The 14,846-nt window shown below is 45.6% G+C and overlaps 1 protein-coding gene across 7 annotated transcripts in view; it reads right to left on the bottom strand.

Annotated features, from left to right (window-relative positions):
- HERC3 (HECT and RLD domain containing E3 ubiquitin protein ligase 3) overlaps window positions 1-14,846 on the bottom strand; it is a 140,068-nt gene that overhangs the window by 118,931 nt on the left and 6,291 nt on the right. For all 7 annotated transcript variants that reach the window (XR_008617745.1, XM_055085803.1, XM_055085802.1 and 4 more), the window contains exon 3: window positions 7,999-8,263. Coding sequence is in view for 6 of the 7 variants with exons in the window: in XM_055085803.1 (XP_054941778.1) it covers window positions 7,999-8,223 (225 nt within the window). In the remaining variant the exon portion in view is untranslated. The remainder of the gene's footprint in view (window positions 1-7,998; window positions 8,264-14,846) is intronic.

Genomic DNA, 14,846 nt, shown 5'->3' with positions numbered 1-14,846 from the left:
TTTTAGTTTTTTGAGGAAGCTCCATACTGTTCTCCATAGTGACTGTATCAATTTACATTCCCACCAACAGTGCAAGAGGGTTCCCTTCTCTCCACACCCTCTCCAGCATTTATTGTTTGTAGAGTTTTTGATGATGGCACAGGCCCATTTTAAAAAAAAAAAACAAACAAACAGGGATCAGACAGGTTCGGACTCCAGAGTAATCTCTTCTTAGGCCACTGCAGAATGCAGAAAGAAAACCACTTACCTTCTTTCAGGTCATGTATAACCCTGGCCGAAGATTCACCCCCATCAAAGCTAACTGGAAACCTAAAGTAACTGCCTACAAAATTCAGCTGGGCTCAGCGTCAATGGATTGCAGTCTACTTTCTGAACCTGTGGTAAGATCAAATCACCTGGCCATGTTTTGCCAAACCACTTCAAGTCCTCTAGGAGCATCACAAAGTAGCCCTTGGTGTGCCAAAATATCCATAGTGGCTTCATTTGCTTCCCCTGTCTTTGCAAATTTGGACCAGAATGCTGGGGGCAATCTTAACCATGGTGTAGAGATAAGATATATGTATACATGTCCATATGTGCATAAGCAGTTTTTACAGAGTTCCTAATATATGTAAGGTACTTTTCTTGGGACCAGTAAGGTAAAGGACCCAAGAAAAGGAAAATAAAGAAAAGACTGTCCTTTAAAACTCAAAATATAAAAATAAGCATAATCTGTGAAGTCTCTCTTAACGCCCCTAGCCTACATCATTTCCCTCCCCTGGATGTATATACCATTCATCAGACCCTATAGTGTTAAGGGAACCTATAAAAACGATTAACACAATTATTTATATATGTATAAATATAATATATACTTAATGAATTTATTATTTGTTTATATTCTGGAATAGGAGGATCAAAAAATTGTAATGGAAGGTGTTAGGACAAATTACTACTATGAGCAGTAATAACAGCTAGCACTCATTGAGTTCTTATTGATACTTTGAGCCAGCATTATTCCAAACACCTGACATACAACTTACTAAATCCTCACAACAACCCTAACAGATAGATACTATTAACATTATCCACATTTTACAACTAAGAAAACTGAGACACAGAGAGGTTAAGCAACCTTCCCAGAGTCACGCAGCCAGTGAGGGGCAGAGCCAGGATTCTAACCCATAAGTCTGGCTCCAGAGTCCATGCTCTCTCATGCATTATACTGCCTGAATAATTAGCTAACACTCTAAATTAAAATCATTCACAATAACGATTTCAATTGCTATGAGTTATTTAATAATTATATATAATAGAAATTGCAAAACATGTCTGAATAATGAGAGAAAAAATGATTTAAAATCTGTAAGGATATGAGACAGTATCTGTTGGAGAGTTACCACAGATTTCAACATTACATGCTATCACAGGGCATTTACTCAGAAAGACAAAGATTCCGGTAGCTCTTGAATCACTGTGAAGTATCAGCTGACTAGATATACTCCATCCAGATGGATAAATTCAGAAACATTTCACCTATCCTTGATCTGTCAAGATCACAGATCACCAAGCTAGACAAGAGTTCATCAAACCTGCCAGACAATGAAATCATTATCACAACACAAAAATTCAAGGGTGGACTTAACTAAAATCATGGAACATCCCTAGAGACTGACACCATCACCAAAGCGACCCCTGAACAAACCAACCTAAGATAAACTTGAACTTTATATGTGTGTGGTGGAAAAGATGACATTTCTTAGAGATCAGAATTCAGCACTCACTGTGACCTGACTTAGCCCTAACTCTCCACCACAACTCTTATTTTGACACGCTTAGGACCTTTCTCTCTTGCTCGGCACAAGGTGAACTGCATTGTGTAAACTTCACAGGAACACACCTTATTCCCACCTGGCCTGTAACTTCGCAAAGGGCAGCTCTGCGCTAAAGGTGTTTTGTCCCGACAGTATCTAGAACAAACGGGGAACCTAGTAGTCTAATCACTCCGTAAATATCTGCTGACTGAATGACTGAATGAGAAGTAATTCAAGGAAATAAAGGAACAAAGAACATGAGGTAAACTGCGAGGCAAAAGGTATCCGCTGAGATATGAATTATCATGTGTTCTTTTTCCCTAGATTATGTGGTCCTCAAAAGAGCATAAAACAAACTGACAGTCATCTAAGGATTTTAAAGATGAAAGGGAATTGTTTCTCCGTACCTTTAATCAAAGCACCTTGATCATGTGGTATTCAACCAGTAAAGTAAAGAATACAAGCTTCTTGGTGGCCAAGTTTATATCCTTGTTTCTTTTATAAGGACTGAGTGGAAATTGAATATAAACGAGAAAAACAACTTGAAAATAAAATTCTACTGGCCTTCCCAGTCAGTCTGAAGTTAAAAAGATATCCACGGACAAAATTCCAGGATTATTAAAACCAAACTGTCAGTACCCAACCAAAATCAAACTCAACTCTCCTTCCTCTTCTCCTTTACCTATATACCTGGGATAATACTACTGACCTACTTTACAGGGCTATCATGAGGGTTAATCAGCTTAAAGATGATGAGCACATCGACACGAAGAGAGCTTGGAATATGTATAGTTAACCACTTTTACAATTAATAAATGAACTGAGCCTCTTGTATCACGGTGCAAACCACTGTGTTAATTACTTAAAAGTAAACTGCAAATTTTTAAAACACAAAAAGCATCTCACATTGAAGAATATGCTCATAAATAAGTATAGATTTTATAAAACGTTCAAATGCCTTTAAGGAAAGCAGGCTGAGTACTACAGACAGAAAAAAGTAACTGTTGATCAACCACACCAGAAAAGTAAAATTATTAAATGACATTTGCTCCTGGTCCCTAGGCCTCTGGACCAGAAAGCTGTCCACTCAGCTGTCAAAGCCGTCAACACCTCCATGGGGTTTGAATGACCACCATCCTCATCATCAGAGATGGCACCCGCCACCACCTGCAGTTCCTGCTGAGGAAGAGATGGGCCCCTAACAAGCGCAGTGTTGAGATCTGAATATCTGCTATGGCACCTTCTGCCTTTTGTATCAGAGTTAGGCCCATGGAAACACGCGTTGCAATGTTAGCAAGTCATTACCGGATTTCTTCTGTTTCCTTTCAGCTCAGTCAGTTTGCTTTTCAGCAAAAACTGATTCACATAACAGAGTTATGGGGTCCTTCAGATGCCCTAGAGCAGCCTGATAAGCTGCTTGAAAGTGTTACTTCTACCAGCGTTACCAGCAACCACAGCTCTGGGAATTGAGGCTTCTGAGATGTTCGGCTTTATAAACCTCATTTATCACACAGCAGGAGAGCTGTTACGTACGGGTGATGGGCATTACTGAGACTGAATACAAAATGTGAATGTGAATTCGATTAAATTACCTACAAGAAAGAGAGAAACTAACTCAGGAGGAGGTCAAAGGAACCAATCACAGGTGTGAATCAGATAGAGCTGCACAGAAATGTTAGTCTGTTTATAAATTGTTACTCTTGGGGTTTGCCATGGAAAGGTCTCCTGGGAGGTCTATGCAGAATTTTTACTGATTTATTTATTTTGGCTGCGTTGGGATTCTTAACCACTGTGCCACCAGGGAAGTCCCCAGAATTTTTAAAATTTAACATAGGTTAAACTAAATAATGGCATCTACCACAGTTCTTGCCTACTCAAGACAGGAAGAAAGGTTAGAGGTTTACATAAATTCAGACATTCCTGATAACACAAGGATTAGCTGAAGCTGAAATCCCAATATGGGAAATCAGAGTATGTATGGGAAAAGGAGAAGGGTCCCTTCACAAGAAGAGTTGTGTTGACAACGTGGATGGGTGGGAATAAGAGAAGCACGATAAACTGAGGTAAGTTGTTTGAATTTTTTTCCATGGGCCACTAGTTTCTATTTTAATTTAATAAAATATTTCAACACTTGCTTAATGTTCAGTTATAGATTAATCACTTATTTAAAAAACCATCATTTAGAAAAAAACTCATGTTTTGTTTGCTTGCTTTATTTTAAAAAAAACAAAGGCACACACGTCTTCCTGTAATGCAGCTCTTGAAACTGTATGTTTTAGGAAATTATCAGATGACTTCATGGGCAAAAACATGAGGAAATTAGTTAATCCTCCTACATTGTCCTAAGCACCGAAACTATCCCTGATTTGGGGGAGGAGATAAGGTTGATATCACAATGTGAGGGAGAGAATGAAGGAGAAAAATGGGAGAGTATGCATGACAGTAATAATCCAACACCAATTTAAAAAGCTGGACATTGAGTTTAGACGGGGCTTTGATATTGTGCCAGTAAAAAATGCTGCTGGGGGCTTCCCTGGTGGCGCAGTGGTTAAGAACCTGCCTGCCAACGCAGGGGACACGGGTTCGAGAAAAAACAAAGGCACACACGTCTTCCTGTAATGCAGCTCTTGAAACTGTATGTTTTAGGAAATTATCAGATGACTTCATGGGCAAAAACATGAGGAAATTAGTTAATCCTCCTACATTGTCCTAAGCACCGAAACTATCCCTGATTTGGGGGAGGAGATAAGGTTGATATCACAATGTGAGGGAGAGAATGAAGGAGAAAAATGGGAGAGTATGCATGACAGTAATAATCCAACACCAATTTAAAAAGCTGGACATTGAGTTTAGACGGGGCTTTGATATTGTGCCAGTAAAAAATGCTGCTGGGGGCTTCCCTGGTGGCACAGTGGTTAAGAACCTGCCTGCCAACGCAGGGGACACGGGTTCGAGCCCTGGTCCGGGAAGATCCCACATGCCGCGGAGCAACTAGGCCCGTGTGCCATGGCCGCTGAGCCTGCGCCCTACAGCCCGCGAGCCACAACTACCGAGCCCGCGAGCCACAACTACCGAGCCTGCGCTCTAGAGCCCGTGAGCCACAACTACCGAGCCTGCGCTCTAGAGCCCGTGAGCCACAACTACCGAGCCTGTGCCCTAGAGCCCGCGAGCCACAACTACTGAGCCTGCGTTCTAGAGCCCATGCTCTGCAACAAGAGAAGCCACCGCAATGAGAAGCCCGCCCACCGCAACGAAGAGTAGCCCCTGCTCGCCGCAACTAGAGAAAGCCCGCGCGCAGCAACAAAGACCCAACGCAGCCAAAAATAATAAATAAATAAAATAAAATAAAATAATGCTTCTAGGGGGTCACAGACCTCTCCACCTTTGGCCAAAGCACAAACGAATGAGTCACGGACACGCCTAAGCGAGAACCGGCGGCTGCTGGCACACCGGGGAACAGCTGGGCCCGCGTAACCGGAGTTTCAGTGCCTGGGGTGCCCTGGAAACACGCTCCCGTGCCACACAGAGACATACGCGACGTTGGTCACACAAGGGCAGTGCTAAGAAGGGGGGAAATCCGCGTACGAGGAAAGCACGGTAGGCTCAGAAGCAGCAAACGCAACAGGAGACCATTAGATGTGCTCACGGAGAAAAAACAGAAATCCTTTAAGATCGTCGCGGAGGGCTTTACACCACGCTCCGTGGCACGTACAGAGTTCCCCCCAAAATGAGCTCAGGTACCGTGCAACTTTGCCAGCCAGAGACCGAGCGTAGAGAGGGACACGTCACCGTCGGCAGGACAGACTCGAGGCGCACGTTCAAAGCGAAGAGCTCCGTCCTTGCGCGTCCCCTCCGTGACCACCTTCTCCCACCTGTCCTTCCCCCCTCACTCTTTTTAACCCTTCCTACTGCTAAATCCTTTGGTCTGGGCAATGATGACTTGCAGAGGCAGACCTGCCCGCTGCCCCGGGAAGCACGCTCTCCGGGGAGGCGGCCTTTTCTCAAGCTCCCTCCCCCAAGACCACAGCGGTTACTCGGGGATGGCATTCCTGTGGGCCCAGCCATTACAGGCTGCCCGGAACAGCGTCCCTCCGTCACTGACGTCCCCTCTGTGCCTAGCAGCTCCCCAGGTCACAGCTCTCGATAAACACACATAGAAAACAAGCTCACCCTGTCCTTCCCACTCATTAAAACTAAACCCAACTGGCACCCAGATTTAGAACACACCTACCAACGAGAAAATTAAAGAGAGGGAGGCTCCCTCCCACAGAATCTTCCCATTCAACGAGGCACGATTCTGCAGCTGCTACGCCGTTTATAATCAACAGGCAAGCTTAACCAGCAACAGAAATTTCTGGACTCCGCTGCAGTTTACACTAGAGCCCGGCTCATTCCACATTTCGATTGCAAGCACCGGCTGGATTCCGCGGTCGAGCCCGAGAGGCTTCTTGGAACGTCGCTGGCTGGAGTCGCTCGCCGCCACTCGGCCTTGCCTCCCGGAGGGAGCAGCTGTGGGCAGATGCGGGCTGACCGCCCACCCGGCGCCAGGGGCTCTGGCAGGAGGCTCGGCTGGAAGGACGGCAGATGGCACTCAGGCGTACTCACCACGCTGCCATCTGCAGGTCTCTGCGATCGCTGGCCTGCAAGGGCTTCGGCTTCCCGTTTCACCTGCCACCCCAGGTCCCATCCTCTGGCCCCAGGTCTTAGGACTAAGGTGAGCCCTGAGGCACCTCTGGGCGGCTGGCCCTACCGGGAGGCGGCCTCACAGACGGCGGGGTCACAGAGAAAACGGACAGCAGGGTGGGAGGACGGCGGCCTTCACAGGCTACAGGTAACCCTGGGGAGACTTCTTTACCATCTGAATCTCCTTCTTCAAGAGCTACAGAACAGCAGGGAGTCACCTTTTCCAGGAAATACAGAGTCAGAGGGGAGGTAACGCCTCCTCCACCAGGTGTGTCTGACTCCAGAGTCCCCCCCCAACCGTGGTGTCTCAGCAGGCGTTACCACAGAGATCTCCTCCTGGCCCCCCAAACACCCCCTTCAAAGGCTGGCCAGGGTGGGTACACGTCCTCCAGGAGCACGGGTGTAGAGTGGGCCTTCCGGGTCTCTTAAAGTGGGTCTTGAATGCAGACATTCCCCCCAGACGGGAGCACGCCGTCGGGCTGGGCCCTGCCGTCAACCCCCCTGCGGGCATTAGCTGTGAGATACCGCTCTCAGCTGGGGAACAGAGCACGTGTCGGAGCGCCACGCCAAGACGCAAGTGAGTTTTTACAGGAGGCGAAAAAAGACCTCGGTTTTTTCCAAGATGAAAAATATTTTTTAAAGTCAAAAACCTTCCTGCCACCTCCAAAATAGCTATATAGGATAATTCTGTATTATATTCGTTGGTTAAACACATAATGATTAGGATTTACTAACTCAATTAATGAACTGGTGGCACTGTGAACTTAATTTTTATTTCAGTGAACAGGATCTTCTTACGTTTGAAAACACGTAGTATCAGGCGCGTTGTACATATAAAGGGGTACACACACGTATGGCCCATGCTACAGACCCCTTCCTTGAACTCTGCAGCGTCCAGGGCCCACAGGTTAGGAGCCCCTGGCTAGAACACTGGGCGCTGCTCCAGGAGGGCAGGACTGGGGCGGCGGCTTCTCCAGGAGGCTCTAACGAGGGAACCAGGGGCCAAAGAGTGGGGAAGGAGCCCACACATCGTGCTTCACATACCTCACAATTTATCCTGAAGACCAGCCCTGCAGCCTTTTATCCAAGGGTCAACATAAAAATTAATGATTACAAGTTAATGCTGATACATGCTAAAGAAGAGAATAACTACGAGAAAAGAGGGAGGCAGGCACAGGGGGAAAAAAAAAAATAGCTCTCCCTAATGCCCAACTGACTTTCCTAAAAGAACACAAAAGAATAAAATTATCTAGACAAAACCCAGCAAGGCTGTTTTTCCATGAAGCTTTGGCCTCTTGATGTGATTTGGACTGAACAAAAGAGACGGCAAGTGACAAAGAAAACGGCACATGCTAGTGTGAAAAATACTACACAGTCACAATTTAAGACCCTACCTCATCATCTCTCACCAAAAGGAGAGCCTCCCTGAAAGGTCAACACTGGGTGAGGAAACCTTCGGCCAGCTTTCCCAGTCCTCAGCCGGCCTCGCCCGTCATCGAGGCTGCCTCGGTGCACACTCACCTGGCTTGTTTCCTTCCCTCTCGTGGCCCAGCTGCCCCTTGGTGTTCACACCGCACGTGTACACTTCCCCATCCTCCAGCAGGAACACGGAGTGGTTTCCTCCGCAGGCCACTTCCTGGACGCTTCTGTCGGATACAAAGCCGCACACCTGTGGCTCGGTCACGACCCCCTGCAGGTTAGTGCCGATTCCAGGTTGGCCCAGAGACCAATATCCCCAACATAACATCGTTCTTGTCCTTCAGGGAGTCATGTAGCCTAGAAGAGAGCTTTGTAAGGAAAAAAAAAAAAAAAAAAAAGGGTGCAGGGGAATCAGGAAAAAAAAAATCACTTTAAGGAATAAATGTCATCAATTTTAAAGAAGCCCTCCCCTTAATATTCTTCAGATACCTTGCATCTCAACATAAAACATATTAATATTGCTGAAGGTAGTTATAATAATAATGCTATTTTTGTGTTTTAGTAAGAGTTTTTAAAAATGTCTAAATAAATTTTGTGTAAAGCAACAGTGATCACAGACAGAATGTGGTTTTCAGATCACTGATGAAGAACTGAGTTCAGGAGACTTGCTGAAACAATGTCTGCAAACCATGATGGCAATAACTGTTTTGAAACTACCCTCTTGACTTCAACTTGTCCTCTCTTGTTGCGCCTTTCCTTTGAGTTTTCTGGTTTTGGGTTTTTTTAAACTAACTAATCTTGAACTCCCTAACTCCTTTAGGTAGCCAACTGTTCACTTGCAGAGTAGTAATTCACTACTCAAAAACAAATGAGAAACGGGAAAAAAAATGCTATCTTCTCTGCCATTCCCCCTTACACATCCTTCAGGATCTGGGTCAAGCTTCGGTTCCTACCTGGGAGCCTCTGGGGACCGTTCCAGCCCCAGTCAGCCTGCATCCCTCCGACACATCTACCATACGGCCTTGACTGGAAACTTGCTCTGTCTCTTATAACTTAACTCCTCAGCCAAATTTTAATCGCCTCAGGCAGAGACCACGGCACGACCTATACGTCTCTGATTTAGCAGGCGCTCAGTCAACCTTCGGCTGATTGATCACAGCTCACTACCCCAAGGTTTCACTACCATTTAAAAACTCATGCTGCCTTTTCGTACAAACAACAACTAAAAATAGAACTACCCTATGACCCAGCAATCCCACTACTGGGCATATACCCTGAGAAAACCATAATTCAAAAAGAGACATGCACCCCAATGTTCACTGCAGCACTCTTTACAATAGCCAGGACATGGAGGGAACCTAAGTGTCCATCGACAGATGAATGGATAGAGAAGATGTGGCACATATAAACAATGGAATATTACTCAGCCATAAAAAGGAACAAAACTGAGTTATTTGTAGTGAGGTGGATGGACCTAGAGTCTGTCATACAGACTGAAGTAAGTCAGAAAGAGAAAAACAAATACCATATGCTAATGCACACATATGGAATTTTAAAAAGCTGTACTGATGAACCTAATGGCAGGGCAGGAATAAAAACGTAGACGTAGAGCATGGACTTGAGGGCACAGGGTGGGGGAAGGGTAAGCTGGGACGAAGTGAGAGAGTGGCACGGACATATATACACTACCAAGTGTAAAACAGACAGCTAGTGGGAAGCAGCCGCATAGCACAGGGAGATCAGCTCGGTGCTTTGTGTCCACTAGAGGGCTGGGAGGGAGGGAGACGCAAGAGGGAGGGGATATGGGGATGTATATACACATGTGGCCGATTCACTTTGTTGTACAGCAGAAACTGACACAACATTGTAAAGCATTTATACTCCAATAAAGAACGTGAAAAAAAATGTTATTCTGAGTGAAATGCAATCACGGGAAGGAAGGGAGGAGAGATAAGCTGCAAACTAGGGATAGGGTTGGGGGGGTGGGGAGGACAGACATTTAAAAAGAGCAGCAAGACCACAGTCTAGTCATAATTTAATTTTCCCAATTTGCTCAGCTGCTGTACTTGTACTAATTACTTTCTTCATTTTTAATGTTTCATGAGTTTGTCTTGTCTCTCCTACCAATAATTACATAAACATCATAGTGCTTTTACTATACCGCAGTCACTGTACTAATAAGCATTTTATATCCTTATCTCATTTCATCTTAACAACTCTGCACCCCAAGCACTATTTTTAGCCTCATTTTCAGATAAAGCAAGGCTCAGAGAGATTAAGAAGCATGCTCAAGGTCACAGAGCTGGAAGGAACACAACCAGGCTAGGAATCTGGGCCTGAAGCCAAGTGCATGCTCTGATCCACCGGGGGCTACACTGCCACCCAAGTAGATTTATACGTCACCTACAAGAGCAAGAACACACACCAAAAAAGCGTATGGAATGATGTAGTCAGTATACAACACAAGATGTCTTAGAAACTTGAAAATAAAGTTGCCCTCAGAGAGTGAAAGTAGCCAGAATTAAGAGATAAAGGATGAGATTAGGCAGCTGAAGCATTAAGCCATCTCCTTAACCAGACAAATACAATGTGTCTAAAAATATGGTATTAAGATCTGGACTTCCCCGGTGTCGCAGTGGTTAAGAATCCGCCTGCCAGCGCAGGGGACACGGGTTCGAGCCCTGGTCCGGGAAGATCCCACATGCCGCGGAGCAACTAAGCCCGTGCGCCACAACTACTGAGCCTGCGCTCTAGAGCCCACGAGCCACAACTCACAGCTACTGAGCCTGCGCTCTAGAGCCTGCGAGCCACAACTACTGAGCCCACGAGCCACAGCTACTGAGCCCACAAGCCACAACTACTGAGCCCGTGCTCTAGAGCCCACGAGCCACAACTACTGAGCCCACGTGCCACAACTACTGAAGCCCATGCACCTAGAGTCCGTGCTCTGCAACAAGAGAAGCCACTGCAATGAGAAGCCCGCGCGCCAGAACGAAGAGTAGGCCCCGCTCGCTGCAACTAGAGAAAGCCCACGTGCAGCAACGAAGACCCAACGCAGCCAAAAATAAATAATTTATTTAAAAAAACAAAAAAAAAGGCCTTTGGGACACAATCAAAGCCTCACTTTAGATAGGACAAAGTATTTCTTTAAAAAAAAAATAAAAGAAGCTATGATTGTATGTCTACATACGCAAAGGTCTATAAACAATGCTGACACCAGCTTGATTCCTACTAAACAAAAATGGCAACAACCCAGATGTCCATCAACATGGACACTACTCATCAATAAAATACAATGGAACACTATTCATCAATTAAAAAGGGCCACGACTGAAATGCACTTAATATAAGAGAAAGCTGCAACCCAGTGTGGTACGACCTTTCTGAAGAACGAAGGTTAGTTTAAAATAAATTCCTCAAAGGTGTTAGGGACTGCCCTTTTGTCTAATCTCTCTCCTCAAGTCCCTCTTTATCTGGTAACAAACCCTCCGCCCTCCTGCACAAAGGTGAGCGTGACCCTGGCCAAGCCACTCGGAGAAGGCCACCCCTAAGCCACTGTGATGGGTGCAGGGAGAGGTTCACACTCCCAACTGGGCCAGAGTCCTCCCCCATTAATCCCATGGAGCTCAGATGGAAGACTGTCTCTTGCCTCTGAAGGTACCTGTAGCTGCAGGAAGCTACCTTCCCTGTCGCGCAGAGGATACCTGTAAGACATAGGGAAGCTACCGGCCAGAGAGGTTCAAAGACAGGAGACAGAAAGAGTCCCAGTGATGCAGACTGAGCCTGGGATCCCCTCTAGCCTAGGGCCAGGACCCCGACCTTCTCTCTTCCTGAGTACAGCTGTGTTTCCTTACTCATGGATTCCATACTTGTGAATTTGCCTACTCACCGACATTTATTTGTAACCTCAGAGTCAATACTCGGAGGCTTTTTGCAGTCATTCCCAGACACGTGCAGAGAGGTGAAAAATCTGGGCCACTCTCTCTGCACGTTCCCGGCTGAAGTCAAACGAGACGGCGCTCTACCTTCTTGCCTCATCTCTCACACCGTGAGCAAGTGATCTTTTTGACTCTACTTGGTGCCGCAGTTCTCATACTTTTATATTGTTCTGTTGGTGATTTTGCTGTTTAAAATGCCCCCCCAAGCATAGAGCTGAAGCACTGTCTAGTGTTCCTAAGTACACGAAGGCTGTGATGTGCCGCACAAGGAAAATACGTGTGACAGGTGAGCTTCGTTCATGCGTGAGTTCCAGTGCTGTTGGCTGTGAGTTCAATGCTAATGCAAAAAAGAGGAAATTCACTGATCAGTACATGTGGCCGCTCTGGAAAGTGCCAGAGTAACATCTATAGTGCGTAATGAAGCTACAGAAGAGATAGAAAAGCAACTGAATATCTGGGGATTCATGAAATGATGCCTGATTATAGCGTGTAGTAGACAGCACTGTTGTGAGGCTGAAAGCCAAAGAAATTTACTGTCACGTTACCCAGGGTCGGGAAAATGTTAAAAAAAAACTCTGCGTGACTAGTGTTTTATTATAAAGAAATATTGTATAGAGTTAATCATTTGTAAGAAATAGGCATCAAATAAGGTGTTTAAAAAGAAACACACTTTTTTCTAGATTTTTTTTTTTTTCCTTTGGCTGCACCGCAAGGCTTGTAGGAGCTTAGTTCCCTGACCACGGATTGAACCTGGGTAGTGAAAGCACGGAGTCCTAACCACTGGACCACCAGGAGGCTGCCCCCAGAAACACACTTAAACACATATGAAACAAGGTTACGTATTGATCTGTTGACCAGAGGCTCTTGGCAGGAACCTAACTAACCCTGTGTTTCCCCAGAAGCAATGGCTCAGTCTTTATTAATCTGGTGTTCTCAGCAACTTCACAGAACTTAACTACCACGAACAATGAGAATCACCTCTATGCAGTCTAATAAGTCCCCTCTTTGTCTGCTTAAGAATGAATGTCTGAATTGGATTTCTGTCACTCGAAATTTAAAAAAAAAACCTCCTAATTGATAATATTAACATTACACAATTAATAACAACAGCAGGTAAGAGTTCATTTGAGCTTATGCTGAGTCTGGCGCTTTTCTATGTGGTTCACAGACATTAAATCATTTAACCTTCTAAGAGGTAGGTACTGCTATTATCCACTCAAATTTGTAGATGAAGAAAGTGACGACAAAAGAAAAGAGAATGAAGAAAAAGAAAGTGAGACGGAAAGTGTTGAAGTGGCTTGACTAAACCACACAACGAGGTAGCGGCAGAGCTAGGGCGTGAGCCCCGAGAACGTGCTCTTGACTAGCGTGTGATACAGTGAGGAGTCTAGAAAAGGGACAGCCAAACAGTCAGAACTTCCCAATATCTCCGGCTCCGTCCAGAGAAAACGGGTACCATAACCGGTCAAGCTATTTGATCTGCTAAGTAATTATTTCCCAATAACGGAGATGGGGAGATCAGGCTCCATAACATGAATCATTAAATTTACCCAGCCACTTGCCCTGCTCAGATTCCATGATTAATAAGCAATCTTAAATAACTTGGTTTCCAAGGCAGATAGTACTATGGGGAAATATGGCCAGCTGTCCAAAGCATCTCAGCCTTCTTGGCATTTCTACTTCTCATTGTTAATTCGGCACCCTGGATCTATCAGTTTCTTATAAGTCTGTTTAACACGATTCAGTCCTTGAGCGTCAGCTGAACTCTGGATGCTCTGGCCAGCTGCCAGCCTGGGAAAGCAGCCTGAGGTACGGCCTCACCCCTGACTGACTAGTAGAAACCATTTATGAAAAGAGATAAATAGGGCTATTGTGAAAATCCTGTCCACCTGAATTATACTAATGCAATCTTCAAGTAGTCAAATGAAAACTACTTACTCAAAAGATGCAGACATAGAGAACGGACTTGAGGACGTGGGGAGGGGGAAGGGTAAGCTGGGACGGAGTGAGAGAGTGGCATGGACATATATACGCTACCAAACGTAGGGTGGAGAGCTAGTGGGAAGCAGCCGCATAGCAGAGGGAGATCAGCTCGGTGCTTTGCGCGCACCTAGAGGGGTGGGATACGGAGGGTGGGAGGGAGGGAGGGAGACGCAAGAGGGAGGGACCAAACGTAGGGTGGAGAGCTAGTGGGAAGCAGCCGCATAGCAGAGGGAGATCAGCTCGGTGCTTTGCGACCACCTAGAGGGGTGGGATACGGAGGGTGGGAGGGAGGGAGGGAGACGCAAGAGGGAGGGGATATGGGGACATAGGTATGCATATGGCCGATTCACTTTGTTATACAGCAGCAACTAACACACCATTGTAAAGTAATTATACTCCAATAAAGATGTTAAAAAAAAAAGAAAACTACTTATTCAGAGGTAACTAAATAGCAACCACAGATAAGATGTATTCCTATCAAAGAATTATTAACCCTAATTGGAGATATGGTCTAGCTCATCACGGCGCCCTGCCAAAACTAGAGCAGGAGGCGCTAAAAGCATCTAGCTTTCAGGAGAGCAGTTCAGTGCGCTGAAGAGAAGTCAGATATTAATTTAGCTTTCACTTAAAGTACACTCTGGTGGAACCCCCGAATCTAGGAGCTGTTGGTGTCCAGGAATTTAAAGGTCTGTCTTTGGCAATGTTCTTCATTACTGGGCATTTTGATCTCCTGGGTCCTCTGACCCATTTTCCCTCGCTCACCGTCTCTCCCTTGCTTCTAAAGGAGTAGAATCTTTCACTTCCCTTCAAAACACACAATTATAAAAGGTGCTACAGAAGAATTCAGGACCACACACTGGCTCGGCACCCGCACCAGCCACCCTGGCTGTCCCGGGCCACTTCAGTCCGGCCCCTCCATTTCCTGCCTCTTATCTCCCCGTCGCAAAACAAAAGGAAGAAAGATGGACCTTCCGATCCTTCCCTCCGTGTCACACCTCATACTTTTCCCAGTCCTTCTCCTCTATCTATT

Source organism: Physeter macrocephalus, chromosome 7 (genome assembly GCF_002837175.3).
Source record: "Physeter macrocephalus isolate SW-GA chromosome 7, ASM283717v5, whole genome shotgun sequence".
NCBI classification, from domain to species: Eukaryota; Metazoa; Chordata; class Mammalia; order Artiodactyla; family Physeteridae; genus Physeter; species Physeter macrocephalus.
The sequence above is the reverse complement of the archived record's forward strand: the minus strand, read 5'-3'. Positions and strand labels throughout refer to the sequence as shown.